This window comes from Sparus aurata, chromosome 4 (assembly GCF_900880675.1).
Source record: "Sparus aurata chromosome 4, fSpaAur1.1, whole genome shotgun sequence".
NCBI classification, from domain to species: Eukaryota; Metazoa; Chordata; class Actinopteri; order Spariformes; family Sparidae; genus Sparus; species Sparus aurata.
This window is the reverse complement of record NC_044190.1, coordinates 25,990,970-26,012,182: the sequence shown is the minus strand read 5'-3', so window position 1 is coordinate 26,012,182 and position 21,213 is coordinate 25,990,970. Positions and strand designations below refer to the sequence as shown.

The 21,213-nt window shown below is 41.3% G+C and overlaps 1 protein-coding gene across 2 annotated transcripts; it reads left to right on the top strand.

Annotated features, from left to right (window-relative positions):
• The first annotated feature begins 200 nt into the window (after positions 1 to 200).
• On the top strand, positions 201 to 19,367 carry mtmr10 (myotubularin related protein 10). 2 transcript variants are annotated; one of them, XM_030413843.1, is made up of 16 exons: positions 201 to 777; positions 1,885 to 1,945; positions 7,333 to 7,469; positions 7,958 to 8,030; positions 9,179 to 9,321; positions 11,348 to 11,441; positions 11,602 to 11,749; positions 12,395 to 12,482; positions 12,641 to 12,729; positions 12,967 to 13,097; positions 13,232 to 13,301; positions 13,889 to 13,959; positions 14,276 to 14,448; positions 14,532 to 14,702; positions 15,283 to 15,465; positions 16,024 to 19,367. In XM_030413843.1, the coding sequence occupies exons 1-16, from the start codon at positions 721 to 723 to the stop codon at positions 16,636 to 16,638; spliced, it is 2,304 nt and encodes a 767-aa protein (XP_030269703.1). In that variant the 5' UTR covers positions 201 to 720; the 3' UTR covers positions 16,639 to 19,367. The 2 variants fall into 2 exon arrangements, with proteins under 2 accessions (XP_030269703.1, XP_030269704.1); XM_030413844.1 differs by having other exon boundaries at positions 202 to 777; positions 16,027 to 19,367.
• Positions 19,368 to 21,213: the final 1,846 nt, after the last annotated feature.

Sequence of the window (21,213 nt, the reverse complement as noted above, 5' to 3'; positions counted from 1 at the left end):
TGATGTACTTAATGTATGCCAACCAAAATATTCGTTGTTTTATATTTGAAACGATGAGGTTAACAATATTCATTATGGCGCATGGTGTTAGATATCTCTTCGGGTTAGACAAATGACATGTAAGTGTTTTGTTTCAGCTTTTCAGAAAGTTTGACGAAAGAAAGTCTCGGTAGAAAAAAAAAACAGGTCAACAGCGGAGCCCGGAAGTAGGGCGGGACCTCGGCGCTTTATAAACATGGCCGTTAAGTCCTTTACAGCAACGGGTCCTGCGTTTGGCTGAATTTGTTAGACTTTCAGGAAGTCACCGAGGGTAACTAATGCCGTAACAGGTGGGAAGAAAATGTAGACGCACAACGGACGCCTCTAAATTAGTTTAATCGTCTCATGTCTGCGCGGGGACGGTGTTCACAAACTTCATGTAGTACTTTACGCTAGCTAGCTAGCCAAGCTAACGCCGACGTCTCAACGATAACTTCTGTCAACTTTTTCAACCAGCTAGCGTAATCTGCTATTTGACTGCTTATCGACATGGAGGAGTGCCGTCGCTGGCCCAGGCTGTCTCGATGAATGTTTTACACGGACGTGTCGGGTTTACTCAGCTAAGGGCTCACCAAAACTTTCCTCCAGGCTCCTTTTTGGGTTGTTTTTTTCCACTGGCAGCAGCCGAGGGTTTGCCAGGCGCCCGTTTATGAACATCACGGAGAGGTGCGGACATAAACAATGTTTTCTGTCAAACCCATGAAACCAACCTTCAAGTGTTACCTTCCACCTGTACAGGTATGTGTAACTGCAGAGTTCACTTTACACGTCAAATAATTTATTGAAGTGACTTAAGGCTGAAGTTGTCGTGACTGGGGTGTTGCGGAAGGAAAGTTTTGAAGTGTGTTGTCAAGATTCTAAGAAGAGATGGCCCGAAGAGGAGATGCCATCTGTTTAATTTGGAGAATTGAAACCCCCATGGTGCGTCTGATACCATTTTGAAAGGAAGAGTATCCTCTGTGAGTGTATGGACTCGTATTTGGCTTGCCTTGCCTACAGGTGCATGCACTTCTCCAGACAGTAAGTCGTTTTCGTACAAAACCACTGTTTAAACAGTCAATGTCGAGACTGATGGTGGGAAGTGTTTTGTGTTTGGATAACATTTTCTCTTTGGTGTTTTTGAAATGTGATCCTAGTTTAGAATTATCATCATATTTTCATGGACATGCTCTGGTCTTGGAAGTCACCTACAGATTGTAAACTGTGAATAAAAGTTAACCTCATCACTTACATGTGAGTCCAGGTACATTCTGTGAAGTGAGGATTGATGGCACATTTATGATTCACATAACCCAGATTCCTTCACTTCCACCCCACATCAGATCTTTAACCTCATAGTCATTCATTCACTTGAAATTACTGTGCTGGAGCTGAGCCAGCTATGAAAAACACATGACTGTCAAACTGCTTATGGGTTGTCACTGTATCTTCTGCAACTGTGAGCAGTATTTGGGGATCCAGTATTAATAGCATTAGTTGCTGCTGTGTGTCTTTGGTACCTTCTAGTTTTGTGTATAGTGTGCACCAGGCTTATCACCGCCTACCACATGTTGTGACTGTTTATGCAGCACTAATTCAACATTATGACAGCTGTCAGGAACATGGTCAAAGATAGAATCTAAGGCATGTTGTTCATTTCCAAGCCCTATTGTGAGTCTGTTTTATTATCAACTCTACTCTTGGAAGCAATTTCTATTTTGTGCTTTCTTCCCTATACAAGGCCTTTTTGAGTGGTCTCTTTCTAGCCCCTCCACCCTTTACCGACATTATTGCAATTATTCATTAACAATATGACAAGCAAGTTTTTAACTAACTCAAATGTGGCTTATGCTTTTTTCTTTCTAGACTGATGTGAAGAAGACTATTGAACCACCCATTAAAAAGTTGGAGCCTAAGCTACTTCAAGGTACATTTATTTTTGTGTTATCCCTTAAAACAGATGGCACAGAAACACATTTTAACTGAACAAGACCTGTCTATTTGATCAAAAGCAGATCACATATTCTTTGCGGATTTACATTTTATTTAGAGATTACGTAAATAATCAGACAAAACACTGTATTTGCCTTGTATCAGATGTACTGTAGCCATCCCCTGTGTGCAAAGAGGAGATGTAGATAAGTAAGCAGAAGAAAAAAAAACTTATAATTTGTCATTAACTAAAAAGGTCTTACTCATGTCTCTACATGTATTATTTAGCTAACACAGATGGCTCGGAGGCATTTGATTGTCAACCTCACCGCTGGGCTGTGAGAGGTTTGCATAAAGCTTCTAAAATAGAGAATAGGGTTTGTTACTTCCTTTTGTTCGATTTGCATCACTGTCATTCAGTGTTGCATTTCTTTAAAATGCTCTGTGGTTTTAAAGCCTCTAAAGTTCGACACAAAATCTTAGATGAAGCTGATCTTCCGGACTTGATAATACGTCATCCTATTTTACACCTGGAGTTTAATCAGACAGGTTGAACAAGCATTTCAGCCCAAGCAAACATGCCTTCATCCTGATCTAATACAAATCTTTTGTTGCCCTTTATCTTTACTTGTTTCCCATGTTCAGCTTTCCCAAGCTGTAAAGATTTCTCCTTACATGGTAGTAGCCTGTTTTCCATTTAAATGCATCGAGATTATATTTGTTGTCAAGATAGTAGAAGTAGTGAAAACACCACAGTTTGACATTATGCAGTGCCACCATATCATATTTTTAGCTAAGCAAAATACTGTAAAAATCTGAGATGTTAAAAAAATTGGAACTTCCTTTTTTTATACGATCTTGCTTCTCTTTCTGGGCTTCTGCAGCAATTTAAAAATAAGAGCAGGAACATTATCTACAAAATGTAATAATCTGATTCTTGTTCGGTGTTTGACATCATCCCTTTCAGGGCTACTATGCAGTTGCTTTCTTTAAATATGTTTAACTCACACCAAAGACTTAGCAAAATTGGAAATCTGTAATAGCCCCTCAAACATCAATGTATTTGTTGATCAGACCCATCCTAATTTAAACTGTTAGAGTGCAGGTTCTGTACTAATGGTGCAAGTGCAACCTTTAATGAGGATTTATTTAAATCATCCCTGCCAACAATATTGCACGAGCAGCAGTTCAGTGCATCTGCAGCTTTCAGTCGCCTGGTTTTCTCTGTACCTCTCATCCACAGGGAGTTAGGTTGGATTTATTCTTAATAAATATCCTGTTTGTCTCAAGCTGTTCCAGTCAAGACTTATGTTCCCATCATGATGCCATAGTCAGAGACTTTCCTTTATTTCAACGATTTATTCTGGTTCAGGCCTGAGCAGCTGACTTGGGAGTTCGTGGGAGTGGCTCAACACACCCTTTGCATAGTGTTGCATAACATATGTTTTGTTGTAAACATACAGTGATGTCCTCTATAAAAGCAAGAGAGAGTTCTTAAGCCTTAATTTGAATGTAGTTGACAATTTAACATCTGTTTACGGTTTCTTTAGAGACACTTTAGCTGAACTTTATTCGCTGCACTTAACTGTGTTTTATTTAAGCTAAGGCTGACATGAGTATTGAAATTGACTTCTTGCTTAACAGCTGGGGGGGGGGGGGGAATTCCATACATTTCCAGGCAGCACTGCCACTTGCTCCTTTCCCATGTTTGTTTTTGGAGCCGATCAGACAAACCAGTTACGAGAACAGCTGACTGTACATTTGCTGCGTGCTACTCCGAGGCAGTCCTTTGATGTGACTGTCAGTTGTACTCCACCCTCCACACTGCTGCCCCAGTTCTCATCTTTGAAAAATCCCTCTGGGAACTTTATATAGCCACATTCTTGTCTAACCATTAATCATTTTGTGATCATGTTAAGAGGCAAGGGTCTTGTTACTTTTAAAGATGGTATATAAAAAGCTTCCTTATCAGCCTAAAGCCAAATTAAAATCTATAATGTGACTTGCATTTGGCAGAACTCATTTGTTTTGCACTGGGAAGTTTTGCACTGGGAAGTTGGGCTAAAAAATCTAAAACTTGGAAGTTCAATATATTTTGATTGCAAAGCAGTATGTTTGTAAATGAAAGGTACTTTGACATTACAAATTTCATGAACTGAAGATATTCGATATTTTAGAATACACAGTAGTAATTGGATACCAGTAAAATTTCATTATTTACATAAAAAGCTTTTATAATAGATAGCCAAAAAAATAACAAAAATATTACTGATATATAATATTTTAATTTAGTTTGAGTCTAGCATAAAGCCTGATTTACGCGGACCCTACGCCGTAGCCTGACGTGCGCCTCCAAAAAATCCTGACTACGCATCACGTCGACGTGTCGAGACGCGAACGGCAAGGATTGTGATTGGTCTGCTCAGAACGGCATTTCCGGCAGTTGCTTTTCCAGTCAACAGTATAACAACACCGCCATTTTTAAAGTTTTTGTGGTACGAGCGGCACAGAATAAATGGACCAGGCAGACGAGAGAATTATCTCCGAAAACACCCGCTCCATCTCAGTTGCCATTGTTTACTGTCTGACCGGAAGAAAACCAAGGAATCCGATATGAACCCCCCGAAACCAAACAAAGACACAGCCACACCCCCCCGAGCGGCTTGGCGGTGAATTGCAGAACAACGCGTTCCCTCGATGCAGAACTTCAAATGCTCAATGACGGCGTAGGGTCGACGACGTAGCTACGCCGTTGCCGCCACGCAGAAGCATAAACCAGGCTTTAGGGTGTCCATATGTGCACGTGGCACCAGGACACCCTAGGCCGGAGGTCAGTGATCGACTTTGTGGTCGTGTCATCTGGCCTCCGGCCGTATGTCTTGGACACTCAGGTAAAGAGAGGGGCTGAGCTGTCAACTGATCACCACCTGGTGGTGAGTTGGATCCGCTGGCGGGGGAGGAAGCTGGACAGACCTGGCAGACCCAAACGTATTGTGAGGGTCTCCTGGGAACGTCTGGCGGAACCCTCTGCCAGGGAGATCTTTAACTCCCACCTCCGGGAGAGCTTTGACCAGATCCCGAGGGAGGCTGGGGACATTGAGTCCGAATGGACGATGTTCTCCACTTCCATTGTTGACGCGGCTGTCCGGAGCTGTGGCCGTAAGGTCTCCAGTGCCTGTCGCGGCGGCAATCCCTGAACCCGGTGGTGGAAACCGGAAGTAAGGGTTGCTGTCAAGCTGAAGAAGGAGTCCTACCGAGCCTGGCTGGCCCGGGGGACTCCTGAGGCAGCTGACGGGTACCGGCAGGCCAAGCGTGCGGCAGCACGGGCAGTCACGGAAGCAAAAACTCAGGTCTGGGAAGAGTTCGGGGAGGCCATGGAGGAGGACTACTGGTCGGCCTCGAAGAAATTCTGGCAAACCATCCGGCTCCTCAGGAGGGGGAAGCAGACCTCCACCAACACTGTTTACAGTGGAGGTGGGGAGCTGTTGACCTCAACTGGGGACATCGTGGGGCGGTGGAAGGAATACTTCGAGGATCTCCTCAATCCCACTGTCACGCCTTCCATAGAGGAAGCAGAGGCTGGGGACTCAGAGGTTGACCCATCCATCACCCAAGCCGAAGTCACTGAGGTAGTCCGGAAGCTCCTCAGTGGCAAAGCACCGGGGGTGGATGAGATCCGCCCTGAGTACCTCAAGTCTCTGGATGTTGTAGGGCTGCCTTGGTTGACACGTCTCTGCAGCATCGCATGGCAGTCGGGGACAGTGCCTCTGGACTGGCAGACCGGGGTGGTGGTCCCCCTATTTAAAAAGGGGGACCGGAGGGTGTGTTCCGACTATCGGGGGATCACACTCCTCAGCCTCCCTGGGAAAGTCTATTCCAGGATGCTGGAGAGGAGAATTCGGCCGATAGTCGAACCTCGGATCCAGGAGGAACAATGCGTTTTTCGTCCTGGCCGTGGAACACTGGATCAGCTCTATACCCTCCGTAGGGTGCTCGAGGGTTCATGGGAGTTTGCCCAACCAGTCCACATGTGTTTTGTGGACTTGGAGAAAGCATTCGACCGTGTCCCTCGTGGCATTCTGTGGGAGGTGCTCCGGGAGTACGGGGTCGGAGGCCCTCTGTTAAGGGCTGTACGGTCCTTGTACGACCGGAGCAGGAGCTTGGTTCGCATTGCCGGCAGTAAGTCAGACCTGTTCCCAGTGCATGTTGGACTCCGGCAGGGCTGCCCTTTGTCACCGGTTCTGTTCATTATTTTTATGGACAGAATTTCTAGGCGCAGCCACGGGCTGGAAGGGATCTGGTTCAGGCGCCACTGGATCTCATCTCTGCTTTTTGCGGATGATGTGGTCTTGTTGGCTCCTTCGAGCCGGGACCTCCAGCATGTCCTGGGGCGGTTTGCAGCCGAGTGTGAAGCGGCTGGGATGAGAATCAGCACCTCCAAATCCGAGGCCATGGTTCTCGACCGAAAAAAGGTGGCGTGCTCCCTCCAGGTTGGGGGAAAGTTCCTGCCTCAAGTGGAGGAGTTTAAGTATCTTGGGGTCTTGTTCACGAGTGAGGGAAGGATGGAGCGTGAGATTGACAGGCGGATTGGTGCAGCGGCCGCAGTAATGCGGTCATTGTATCGGTCCGTCGTGGTGAAGAGAGAGCTGAGCCGAAAGGCGAAGCTCTCGATTTACCAGTCAATCTACATTCCTACCCTCACCTATGGCCATGAACTTTGGGTCATGACCGAAAGAATAAGATCCCGGATACAAGCGGCCGAAATGAGTTTCCTCCGCAGGGTGGCAGGGCGCTCCCTTAGAGATAGGGTGAAGAGCTCTGTCACCCGGGAGGAGCTCGGAGTAGAGCCGCTGCTCCTCCACATCGAGAGGAGCCAGCTGAGGTGGCTCGGGTATCTGTTTCGGATGCCCCCGGGACGCCTCCCTCGGGAGGTGTTCCTGGCATGTCCCGCCGGGAGGAGACCCAGAGGAAGACCCAGGACACGCTGGTGTGACTATGTCACACGGCTGGCCTGGGAACGCCTTGGGATCCTCCCGGAAGAGCTGGAGGCAGTGTCCGGGGAGAGGGAAGTCTGGGTGTCCCTGCTCAGGCAGCTGCCCCCGCGACCCGGCCCCGGATATGCGGAAGAAAATGGATGGATGGATGGATGGATAGTTTGAGTCTGAGAAATTGAATAAGGGATTGCACATACCAATTTATAACCTGGTTACATGAGGCCTTTAATACCAGCAATTGAATTTCTGCATTAAATGTAAAGTTAAACCAATTAATCTTAATTTACTTCACATTGTCTTTGTAATCTTTTCTCTCTGTATTCCTCTTTGGACCATAGCTTTCACACTTGAATGGTTTTTTTTTGTTTTCTCACTTGTTTGTCACCAGGGGAGATTGTTGTTAATGAGGTGAACTTTGTGAGGAAATGCATCAGCGCTGAAAGCAGCCAAGATGATCTTTGGGGCAAGTTGATATGCACCAACTTTAAGGTCTCCTTCATCCCCCAAGATGCCCCAACAAAACAGGTATTTGTGTTGACTGACTTAGTCAAAGTGAAACTGTGCTGTTTGGTATATTTAGCCTTTCCAAGTAGCGGTCAAAAAATAGTGCTGATGTTTTAATGTTCTGATGTCTGATCATGGCTCCCGTTTAAGCTTGTGAGCTACATTAGCAAGCACACAAGCATACTCCTGAATAGCTTAAACACTTCCATTTGCACAACATTGTTTATATTTGCAGTGCATCTGGCAAGGAGGAAGGAAAACTTGTGTACTTTCCTGCTCTACATTGTCAGTGATATCGCACAAGAAGTGAGAAAACAGACGTCATTTCCAGTTGTCGGGCAGACTGTTGCCATAATAACAAAATGGAACTTGATCATTGCTCAGTCCGAGAGGATCAACTTCATCTACCCACCAATGTTTGAGACAATATTTTGGTGAGTTATGGGTATAATATGATACAGGATACAGGTTGTCAGCCTTTTTTTTTTGTTGTTTTGCCTTCATCACAGAAGTCCAAGCTGTCCCACCTCCTGCTGGGAGAGCACGACATCCCTCTCACCTGTCTGGAGCAAGTAGTAACAGGTAAGTCTGGTGGCAACATTTTTAACATAACATTGGTGGCTTTTTTAAACCTTTTCTTGGAAAGTATTCTGCTGATGTGTTATTTTGGTACTGGCATTTATCTCCTGACTTCCACATGGTTATATCTTATTACCAGAGCCAAAATGACCCAATTAACTGTTGACAAAACTATTAATTTTGTTGTGATATTGAACAAATAAAATGGCTAATGTAAGCAATTTCTTTAGTGTATTCGGCAGATGGTAACCTCTTTTTCAATCCAACTTCCACTGATTTTAAAATTCAATAAACTCTTTCAGCAGATATGTACCCAGTCATTTTGAAAGAGTGAACTACAATCAGAATTGAAATTCAATGTGCCTCTCATTAATCTTTGACAGCTTGGCCGACTTATCTCGTTTGTTGTTCTCTCCCAGTCAGCAATCTGATAACAAGTGATGTCACAGCTAAAGCTGTGATTAGTGGCAGTGCAGCCCGGCTGGGATTAGCCTTGTTTATATATCTCATGGCTGTCGATTGCTGACACTGCGAGGGCAACTGCCCAGAGCAGTGTTTGCTGTGTTACAATGATGGCGTAGGAGGCCTTTGCTTGTTTTTGACCTGTTTGAGCTGGGCTACTAATGACAACATCAAAATGATTGTTTTTGTAAAAATATAGGAGCATTAAGAGCAGGTCCTATAGCGGCATAATATCAATAACATCTTATATCCCTACGTCTTGATTATACTGATAAGTAATATTTTGGATATGACCACTTGTGCCTTAGCACTGTCTATTACATGGCATGAGAGGCCCCATTTAAACCAGGAAATAAAACGTGATCTCTAATGGAATATGTTTAGGTGAACGTCATAGGTTGGTGCTCTGCATATATCCCATGTTCCTACAACCTTCATCCAAACATTTCGTATCAGTAGTCCAAAACTCTCAGGCAGTGTGAAATTGCAACCACATTTTTTTTATTCTTAAAATAACAAAAGACATGTATTCAGCCTTGGCAGAAATATTTGTTGAGTGTTTTGCAATTGACAGTTGTCTCTTGTGTCTAAAGAATGCTTTAAATTGTATTCTTACATCACTACCACTGAACACTGGCATCCGAATTAGCTGAATTATTCTTGTCATATTTTGTGTTTGTTCCTCTCAGTAAATGATACAAAGGGGAAGAAGAAAGTTTTGGGGTCAAACCAAAAGCTGAAGTTCAACCCAACTGAGCTCATCCTCTACTGCAAAGACCTGCGCATCATAAGGTTCTGTTTTGATGAAGCTGGGCCTGAGAGTGCCAAAAAGGTGAGTGCTTGGAATAAATGCTTAGATGCTTCTCCGATTCTTACAGTTTTAAGGATAATAAAGCCACCATGTCTAGATTGAAAATGTCCCCTTTCCCACCTTGGCGCCCTCTGTGACAGCATAAAAACTGCATATTGCTGCCCGAGTGCTCGGATCAATCTGACCTGGAGACAGTATTTTCACCACAACTGGCCCATTTCAAAATTAAAAAAAAAAAACATATTGGCCATAACTTTCTTTTTGCCATACCTCCTGATGACTTATTGCTTAGTATTCCCCTTTTCTCAGTTTCCCTTGTCCATTTCACTGTTATTTGTTGCTGACTAAAATTTTCCTTTCCTGACTGCGTGAGCTCACACACACACACATGCACGCACACACAGATACACGCACACACACACTCTGTTATGACCCCCTTCCTCACCAACAAGGATATTTATGTCATCCAAACTTTGATGTCCTGCTCTTCCTCTCTCCCTCTGAATAGAAATGACTAACTTTTAAACAGCATTTTCAGTGTGGCCATTAGCCATTAGCAGACATTGAGAACAATGCTTATTCAAGATGTAGGAAACTGAGAATGATCCTGATTGTAGGAGCAACTGGCAGCGTGACTGTGACTCATCTCCTGCATGGAGAGATTGGATGGACAGATGTTTTATTATTCAGATTAGAGCTCAGCTGAGGGACCTGTAACTCAAGGGGAATGCCAGTATATATTGAAATTACGTCTTGATATTTGGTCGATTTCCAGTGGAAGGAAGTTGCACACAAGGGAAATTAAAGGAAGTGCTTATAATACAGATATAGTGGCCAAGCATGTGCTACCTAGCAGTTTGCTTTGACTAATTTTACCACAACTTTACTTTTGGAAATTCTAAGTAGAAGGACAAAAACTCAAACCAGGAAGTTGTCACCTGGGAAAGAATCTGCCAGGTTCTGGGAACTTGTTACTGATTCAAAGGCTAACACATCAACTGTAACAAAGCATGTTGCACTCTCACGTTCTCTAACCATGGGTGTTGTGTTAAAAACATTGTGGTATCTGGAGCTGCAGAAGTCCTAGACATAAATATGTATTTGTGAATTATGCGTACAAAGGTCTTCAGGAGCTCTTGGCTTCCTGCAGCCTTACTACACGACCCACAAGAGTTAGGCAGCTGTATATCTCTTTACAGCGTGCCAGTGAAACATACATGAATGTGAATATAGGCAGTTGCATGTCTGATCTCCTCCCATGTCATCCGGGAGCAATTTTTGCGTAGGTTTTGGAGGACTTTGGAGCTGCACAGCACATACCTGCTGCACATTTGTCTGACAGCAGTTTTACAGTATAGCACTTCATTTAACACTCTTATGGCCAGTGTTGCAAGTCTCCTATTTAATGTGTTTCAAAAAAGTAGTATTCACCTTATTTTGCATACTTTGTTGGGCACAACAGAATATGGAAGGTTATTTATGTATAGAGCACTGAAATAGAAACGAGTCTGCCCTCCCTCACTCTTTTTTGTGTGTATTTATGGACACCATGTATGTAATTACAGTTTGAACCCAAAACAGGACTTGGTCCTTTTTTTTCTTTGTGACATATGGGATTAAGCCAGCCTATAATATCTTATTTTGCCATAGGAAATTACAGAGTTGGGAGTAGCCACACACACACACACACACACACACACACACACACACACACACACACACACACACTTTTTCTGTGTCCTCTCGTGTTATTCGCAGCTTTACTACTGAATGGACTGCTTTGTGTGACTCCAGTGGAGCAACAGAGAGATTCTGTCGTGTAAACGCAGAGCAGTGGGCTGTCAGTTAAACATTTGCCTTCCCAGGTTTCACTTGTTCTTGTGTTTGTATGGTTACAGAACATACCTCAGAGTTCACATTAGCCCTCTTGGTGAACCTCAGTTTGGAAGCTGAATCCGCCATGATAATGTTTAATTGATCCGACTTTTCAACTGTGTTTTTATTGTACTGTATGTACCATTAAAGTACTTTCTACTTTCTATTTTAGGTTTGCCTTGCTATTGCCCACTATTCCCATCCAGCTGATCTTCAACTGCTGTTTGGTTTTGAGTATCAAGGGAGGCGTTACCATGAATTTAAAGGTATGGATACAGCTTTTATTGCTGCTAAAAGACATGACATGTTTTGGAAAATGTTGCCCTCTCCTACTTACTCCTCATTTAATTACTCCAAATTTGTCTCACTTTGCTTAAATTTCTCTGCATTATACTCGATAATCTCAATGTGTATCTGTGTCCCCAGGTGAGCAAGTCAACGGTTCCAGCCCCCGAGGAGGATTACAAACCCCCATCTTTGACCGTCCTTCAGACTGGGATCGCGAGATCAAGAGAACCGGGGCATCAGAGTGGAGGGTGTGCTCCATCAATGAGGGCTATGCCATCTCACAAAGGTTTTTAGCTTATGTTGTTAATAGTTGGCAGCTTATGATGGCCAGTGTAGGCAGAGTGCGTCTGTAGCTCCTTCAGTTGTTACGGATACTCTAAATTTCACCGTTGACTCATACTAAGTATGTTTTGGCAAGACGGTGTGTTTACACTGTAAGCTTTTTTACTTCATGACTGACTTTAGGAAAAAACCTTGTGAATGTCTCCAACATGCAAGGCTATTTTGTACAATATATGCTATTCATCTGGGTTAAGCAGTGACATCATGGCGGGTTTCAAAGTGAGGATTGTGCAGTGTTTTATGTGGAATCTAAGAAAAGACTGGAAATTGCATAATAGTGGCTGTATAAATCCCATGAAGCTAAAACAATAGTTATAGTACACCATAAATCAGTTTTCCCTCAATTGAAGAAAAACCCTCACTGCTTAAGATACAAACCAGATGGACAGTCAAATTACCACCATTAGTACAATATTATGGTTAGTCAACATGAAGCAAGCCAATTGGCTTATTTAAATAAAAAAAGATGGACATGGGTTTAAAGAATATAGCCTAAATGTATCTTTTTTTCGTTTTAGGATGTCACTTCTTTTTCAGTGGTGTCTTTTGTGATTCCTGTGTAACACCACTCTTCTCTCACTCTTTTTAGTCTCCCAGAGTACGTTGTGGTCCCTGTTTCTTTGGCAGATCAGGATCTTAAGAAATACTCTATTTTCTTTACTGATCAGCGCATCCCTGTGAGTATTTTGTACTCTGGTATTTCCATTAAAACTGAAAGGAATACTTTTTCATGAATCCCTTTCCGTTATGTATTATTAGAACTATATTATTAGTTTATTATTGTAATAAGCATTATCGGCAGATTCCAAGGTGATTGATTTATGTTTCCTCATAGCTCTGGTGCTGGAATCACCCAAATGGAAGTGCTCTTGTGCGCATGACCAGCATCAATGATCCATTACAGCAGAAGAAGATTGATCAGAGGTACAGCCAAGTCCTCAGCTTCATTCAGATTCAAAACATGTATTAAATGTGTTGATCTACTCTATCTTTCACACTGAAATTCAATAGCAGCAAACAGACATTCAGCTGTAACAGTGGAAAAAGAACGTTTTGAACTTCTCTTATCAGCTGTAATGATCTGAATATACAAATGTTGTGCTACAGCTGTTTTAAAGGCGTCTTGAACCCATTCATCTATCTCTGTTTTGTGTTGTGCAGGATCTTCACTGCCATCACCAAAAGCCACCCGCAGCGCAGTGAAGTCATCAAGTCAGATCTGGACAAGTGTCTGCCGACCATCTTAGACATCCAGTGTGCCTTTGTTAAAATCAGGCAGATCTGTGTCATAGGTGAGCCTCATTGCAACTTTGAGCACTAACGGTAGATACCCACAGTAGTATTCAGCCTCTGTGTGAAGTATATCTCAGTGCTTGTGCTTGTTTATTGGAGGGCAAGTGTTTGACTGTGTCTTGATTGTTTCCAGATCCTTTTGAGGAGTCTGAGGAGAGGTGGCTCACTTCGATTGAAAACTCACGTTGGCTGGAGTATGTCAGGTATATAAACAACCTGACACTGCATGGTACCTCTAATAAACTACCAGTGCTGTGAAAGTTTACAGTCAAAATCAAAAGGTTTCATCATGTTTGTGTTATCCTCATAGTTCCATTTGAAAAAGTATAACATCCCTGCATGAACATGACCCCAACAAATCTTGCATCATCTTTTTTGAACAGTAGTTTAGAAGTGTTTGCAGTAAAAATGAAAATTGTGATGCAAAAATGATCGTTTCCAATTATCATATTGCAGTATCTCTCAAAATAATCACAATTAAAAACATTTTATTTATATCATGCAACGCTATCTTGTGTGGATATACTTCTCATGAGAAGGGTTTCTTGTTCGGGAAGCCTTTTTATTCAGCCTAGAAATGGTGTGGTAATGCGTAGCAACTGGTGACTGCCATCTGCTTGCCTGGTCAGTAACTGTTCCACAAGCGAAAAAAGGGAAATTGTGGCATTCTTATCTTGCCAAGATGTTTTTTCTTTGTTACTTACTGGTTAAAATATATTACTACATATATTATTATTACACATATTACTACATGTTTTTCAAAATCAACAGTTTATGTTTGTGATTTAAGGGCTTTCCTGAAACAATCAGCTGAGACAGTGTACCTTCTTGATGGAAAGAATGCTTCAGTCATTCTTCAAGGTAAGACTCACTGTTTGTCTTTATCAGTCTGCAGTCCTCATTTTAATTAGTCCATCATTTGTGATGTGAAAAGTTAAAGGTTTCATTTATTAGTCATTTTGTCGAACATATTTGAAGTCAACAAACAGCCAAACTGTTTTTATATGGTGGCTTTGGTTTGGCTTCAAACACATATTTGCACACCAGCAATAATGCATTTGAAATATGGTGGTCAAATTAAAATCATTACCATATTCTTACCATCCAAGTGACCTTGAAAATGTTTTGCTTACAAGCTTGTTATTGAAAAATTTGGGGTTTTGTTCTGCCTCTACAGAGGAAGAAGACCGAGACCTCTGCTGTGTCGTGTCCTCCTTGGTGCAGCTCATGTTGGACCCTCATTATCGCAGCCTCATCGGCTTTCAGGGTTTGGTGCAGAAGGAGTGGGTGATGGCTGGCCATCGCTTCTTGGACAGATGCAACCACTTGAAGAAGAATGACAAAGTGGAGGTATTTGTTTGACAGCAAATAACCCAGTATTAGTTAGAATTGATCTGTCAAAGCCCTTATTCTTCTTTTCTTCTTTGTTCTAGTCCCCTCTGTTCATACTCTTCCTGGACTGCGTGTGGCAGATGATGAACCAATACCCAGCAGCATTCGAGTTCACAGAGGCCTATCTGACAGTACTGAGTGATAGCATGTGGATCCCACTGTTCAGTACTTTCCTCTTCAATTCTCCCAAACAGCGAGCTCAGCACTTGATGGTGAGGAATACATTCTATCTTACAACCCTGTGTACCAAATGCAAAAGATTTCCAATAATCCCGAATAAATGTTAAAATCAATTGAATTTGAAAGAATTAGAATAAGCTTTTGCAAAAAGGCAGTTTAAAATAAAAACACCTGCACACAACATAAAAGTAACCTCATCTGCTGCTTGCTCACAAATTAAATGTTAAATATGTGATCTTTCAGAATGTTTTCACTCACATGTAGAACTGTGTGTTTGTTTCATTGGTCCAAGAGGGTGGTTAACAAAGCAACATGTTTTTGTGGTATCATTTCGTGTCACAGACTATAATTTGTGTGTGTGTGTGTGTGTGCGCGCGCCCATGTGCGAGTGATAATCGACAGGAAAGAGCGCAGTGTAATGCACACAGATAAGGAAACACTGAGCTGGCGGTCAGGGATGTAACCAATACATTTGACAAAAGCAAATTATGGCAGTGTGGTGTTTTGTTTACCTTCATAGTTCTTTGGATCAAGTCTAGATGTTTTTTCACAATATACAATGATGTTTGATGTCTGTGTACAGAGCATGAATACGTTTTGTTTACTTTACAGGACTTTGCCAAGAATAAAGCCATCCCTCAAGGAGAAGACCAGGTTGTGTTTTTCCCTCCTGTCTGGAACTGGTCACAGCAGTTCTCCACCAAAGACCAAACCCTCTTTAACAACCCCATGTATGTAGGCAAAGGAGCTGCCTGTGTTCAGAATGGGGAAGTGAAAAGCTTCAGACGCACAAAGGTACACAAGACACTGACAGAGCTTTACAAATTTACAGTAGTTCTAGCAGCAGTTCGTCTGTTGTATATCCAAGTAAAAAAAGAGAAAACACAAACACTTTCAACCTTCAAAAGAAGAAAGGAGTTTTACAGAGATTGTGCTTTCCTTCCTTGCCTATAATAATATATAAGTATTTTCAAAATAAGTCACTTCAGTCTTCTGCTCTCTTAAAATCACATCATTTCAAATGCAATTTTCTAAAAGTCACTTTCTTTTCTGATGGAGTAAATTTGTGCTTGTTCAATCCGTCAAGTCAGCAGGTGGTTTATTGATGTAGAGAATTTATGGGCAGCTTGCTTTTGTGTTATCAGCAACTTGAGAAACGGCAAAGAAAGTGAATAGTTATACAGAAAATAAATCATTGCTTTTTGCTTCCCCCGAAGTTGTAGGATTTAGGATTGTGAGAATTTGATAACACAGTTAGAAATGCCCTTTGGTTGTTCAGCCCAGCTGCAGGCTCTGTCAGAGAGTTGTTTATCATGTTTAGTGAAAAAATCTAACACTGTGTCCTTTCTCCAGCAGAAAAACTACAGTTCCACCTTGCGAGGAACGCCTTCGTCTATGCGTAATGGACTGAGGGGTGGAGAGGAAACGTTGCCCAGGCGTGGCTCTCTGATGTCAGAGCTGAAGCCTGATTTCTCAGTAGTGAAAGATGAAAGTCCATCAGAGCGTTTCTTCAGGGACTGGTTCTCTCGACCTGCTGACCAGCAGGGCGTCCTGATTCCCCTGCTCATCCCTTCACATGTGGTCCTCTGGAAGCTCTTCTTTCTACGCTGGGTTCCCGAGGCCTGCATTCACAAAGGAGGCCCCGTCACCGCCTACCACAAGCTCTCCCAACTGGTCGATGAGATAGAGTTATTACAGATCCACCTCAGGCGGTACAAGGGACCCAGTCCATGCAGCACTCCACTCCCCAGCCCAAGTGGGCCCCCTTCAGACCAGAGAAGGATGTATTTTAAGGCCAGTTCCCCAAATGACCCCCCTACACCTCCAGAATACCTTACCTCCTCCTTCCCCTTCACCCCAGTGGGAAACCTGTGCCGCCGCAGTATCCATGGGACTCCAATTAGCAAATTTCTGAACGGGGCGAGGATCTGGCTCTCTACAGAGACTCTAGCTAATGACACTGTCTGAGGTAGTGGGGTCACAGTTCTGAGCTCAGTACAGGCTTGTGTAACAATTAATCATCTTATTTTCTATTACCTCTTTCTAAAATACCAAAAAGGAACATGAGAAACATAAGAATTAAATTCTGATTATAATTATTTATAAACTAGAATTTGCACCGTTGTTGCTGCATTGAAATCTGAGGTCATTTTAAAAGTAAAGTGTCATCAACATGCCAGAATCATTTTTGTCCGTGACAGTTGAGGAATTCAGATTATCTGAAGCACATCCGCCTTACTGGCCAGTGAGTTGTTCCTGTGAGGTCTCCTCTTACTGTGAAAGATCATCATGCTAATTTTATTATAGACGTATTTTCTTATTTACTAGAGCTTAGGTCTTTCTCAAGATTTTGTGAAGCTAACTGCTCTTTCTGCTGAGCATACTGTACGGCGCATTTTAATATTGAGTTGAGGTTGAGAGCTCCCTCTCCAAGATTTACCTGTGAGTCACGCACATTTTAAAGCAATAACTGAAAGTTCACCAAGTATGTGTGAATCAATGTTCTTACTTTGTTTGTCCTTTTTGTTAAATTAATTCTCATTGGTCAGTAAGAGGTCCTCACTGCAATAGAATTGAAATTTTCAACCAAATAGGAATGCTTGAAATGTAAGAAAAAAAAGCCTTTTTTCTTATGCAGCAGCAACGATGCTTTTCACTGAACACTGATTTCCAAGGAATACATTTGTGTGTCACTTCCAGGAAATGTAATTCAAGATATAATATTATTTTACCTAGATTGTATTTCAGAAAGAGGAACAGAAAATACCACTGCTAACACGCGTTTGACGATGTGGTAAAGACAAAGAGGATCTGGCCTGGTATGAATGTAATTGGGCGTTTTTCTTTTGCTTTTCTTTTTTTTTTGCACAGACTTGATGCTATTTGCTCCAAGTGCCCATATTTTGATGGTTGTGTTGGGATTTCACTGTAAGTAGCAAATGGTGTGATTTCAGGGTCTTACTTTGTAGATTAACTCTATTTTTGAAGCAGAGAAAATGACCTTTATTTCTAGTCTCACAAAGCAGGTGGTAATTAGAGGGGGAAGTGGAGTGTGGGGGACTTCAATCTGTGGTAGATATTTCCTCTTCTCTTTAGAAGGGCGTTTTATTAACTTTTACAGAGGCCTTCTGGTAAGGCTCTGAGGAGAAACCATTCAGATAGACTGTATCTGACTGGGGGAACGTTGTAAAGCAAAGGGACGGACAAGGGCTTTGACTCAAACCAGTCTCCAGTCTAGAAGGTGGTGAACTGGATTTCAAGCAGTGAAGTTAGTGATCCAGAGAACCTGACAGTGATAGGTCGATGATGAGTGATACAGTTTCAAGGCAGCATAGGAGGGAAACAACAGAAGTTTTCAGTTTCAAGGCAGCATAGGAGGGAAACAACAGAAGTTATCAGTTTCAAGGCAGCATAGGAGGGAAACAACAGAAGTAATCTCATCTCATCGTCTGGATGGCAAGTGTCGTAAGTACACCACATGTGTAGTTTTGACATCCCAAAGATGATAAAAGACTGTAGTGCACACAGGCTGGTCAAACGCATACAACAACACACAGCTGTTAAACATATTGTATGTAGCTATAACAGTACTTACATTTGTATTAACATTTGTTCATGTTTTGTCCACATAATCATACTCTGCGGATGAATACTGTATTAGAAAACAAGCAGTGAACTACTTTCTGTCGGGGTAGTGATGGTGAAGATTTTCTATGATGCAATCAGGGACATTTCCAGCAAACAACTTTCAAATCACTGCAAAGATTTTGACACTTTGACGTCCTTTAAAAGTGTCCATTGCTAAGAGGTTCACTTACCAGCTGAACTAGGGACTGGTTTGATACACATCAGGAGAAATGGATCAGTTGTCCAGTGCCTCTTTAGAACTGATGAGAAATTAGCACTGTGTAATAATGTCTTAAAATAACAGTAGAGCATTTTTTTTTTCTTTTCATTGAAGTCATTTTAAATATAAGACCACTGGACAGACAAAATATGTCCTATTATACAGGCGCATTGATCCTTAGATGCTAGATTGACCAGTTTCCAGCAGATAAACTTGTGATTCTTTGGCAATAACTAGTTCAGGTGTTTTTTGATATAGATGTGTATAGTGTGAGTGCAGAACCTGCTCTCCCAAATGCTATTAATTGCACATTTTACTCAATATATAGGATAGTTTGTTCTAGGGTGGTTGTTGAATATCATTTTGGCAAATATTATAAATACTGTACATGCTTGAAATCTTCCAATTAATATTTTTGATTAATGGTACTAAATAGCTTTTATCCTTGATGTAGTCTTTATATTTTCTGGAGAGATATTTATATGCTGTGTTTTTCCACTAATTCACAGTGTTGCACTCTGCTGTAATTGCATGATGATCGTGCTGCCACTGTGGCACGGTTTGATATTGATTAGCAGCAGATGTATTTATTCACTTATGCAAATGTTCTCTAAGCGGGATGCAATTGCTACTGTTCATCCCGTGTGCCTTTTTTGGGAAGATTTACCATTTTTGTAACTACAATCTAAATCTGTTGATTTATTTTTAGTTTTCTAAAACCGTTGATTTATGAATTCTGTAAATCTAGTTAAAGTCAGAGGTACTGCACTGAAGCTGTTTTTTTTTCCTAACAGAAAATAAGGCTCAAATGTGTACCAGTAACCGATCATTACATTATTTTTCAAAGGAATTTGCTCTCTGGCTTTTATTTCCACTGGGTTTCACTCATGAAAACAAATCCAAACAAGAATTTTGTCTATTAATCTCAGTCAAACCCACCTCCTGTTTATCACAAATCATGTGAAAAAAATAGGCTAAAAATGTCACAGCTTGTACAGTTAAATAAAACTAGATGATTCCCACAATGATTCCTTGTACCAAGTGACAATTATACGCACTAATAATGATCTATGAATCCTGTAAACTAAGATTTTGTCCTGGCAGTAAGAATTTTGCATTTCTTCTGTAAAAATTGTCAAAAGAAAGCGAGTAACATGAAGTGAACAAATGAAAGTGAGGTAGAAAAAGTAAGAAGTGGGTTTGTGGTGGATCATTTTCAGAAGTGCCACTTAACACTACACTTATTTACATAGCAGCTAAAAAAAAAGTTCTGTGTGCCCCTCTGTGATTATAACCAGAAGCACAGTTCAACAAATCCAACAGTTGGAATAGAAATTTAGAAGCAATATAATAAAGATCCTAATGAGACAATTGCTTTTGATGGTGTTTCAGTTTCTTAAAAGAAATCTATGTGGTCATTAAACTTCTGGGAGGATGACAATCATTTTTGGCATCTTCGTAACTGACATAAATTCCTTTTTTTAGTTTTATTTTTTTAATCGTTTTTCAGCACTTTATGCTTATAGATACTTATATAATTCCTCCCCAGTGTTGATTAAACCGTGGATTATACTTCCCTCGACATCTCAGCAGTCTGGCTCAACGAGCTTATTTATATTCCTTTAATTTTAGTGAAAATTATGTGAATATTTGTTCTTCTGTACAAGTTGATACGATATAGATACTGGATTATATAAAACATACTCTAATGTGGACATTCACGTTAAATGTACTAAAAACAAACCTCTCCCTCAATATATGGAGTTTAAGTTGCTCTGAGAACTAGAACTACTACCTTCAATCTGTCTGACAAAAGACACCGTGCCAGAATTTACATATTATCCAATTAGATGCACACGACTGAGACTTATCTGGGAAATTTAAATTGAGCAGTGACACTACTATAGTTGCATAATAATCAAAAGTTCAATCCAGGGAGTAGCCAGAGCTCAGCTGGGCTTTAAAAGTTGTTATAAGTTATGCTGATGTTGCATATTCAATTTGTTATTAATTGTGTAAAAGTGCAGAGTAACTACTTCATGATTTACTGATCTGAATCAGCACATGCACTACACTACAGGCTACACCAAAATCTCATCGTGACACCAGGTTATGTGGACCCGTTTTTTGCAGGTTATGAAATATAGTTATAAAATCTGATTACATTTTACAAAGGAATAAAAGACTAACAAAAAACAGTGTGTCCAACTTGTGCTGGTACATAGTTGTGTGAACAGTCTGATATTTTTCTTAGTCTGTCAGTAATTAAATGTTTTACATAACAAAGCAATTACATGCAGGAATAACAATTTTGATTACTTGGATAAATATATTGGTGCAGGGGTTGGGTTGTTTAATTTTACACACATCAAAAAAAAATTCAAAAAACCCAAAAAGAAAGTAAAAATGCTCATACACAGAACAAAATACAGAACTGCTCTAAGGTTTGACAGAGAAATGGCTGGTTAAGAAGACCTCAAGAGCAATATAATATAAAGGTTATTCTCATTTTCTCTAAATTCTGAGAAGGGAACTTTACAGAGGGTGATTGCAATATTTAGTTCAATATTTTTGGAAAAACAAACGCTTGTTTGGGAAGAAATATGATTCTCCAAAGACATTATGTGTCCGAACAATAGAAGGGAGGACCTAGATACTCCCAATGTCTGTACAAGACACGTATGTCGACCTATTGT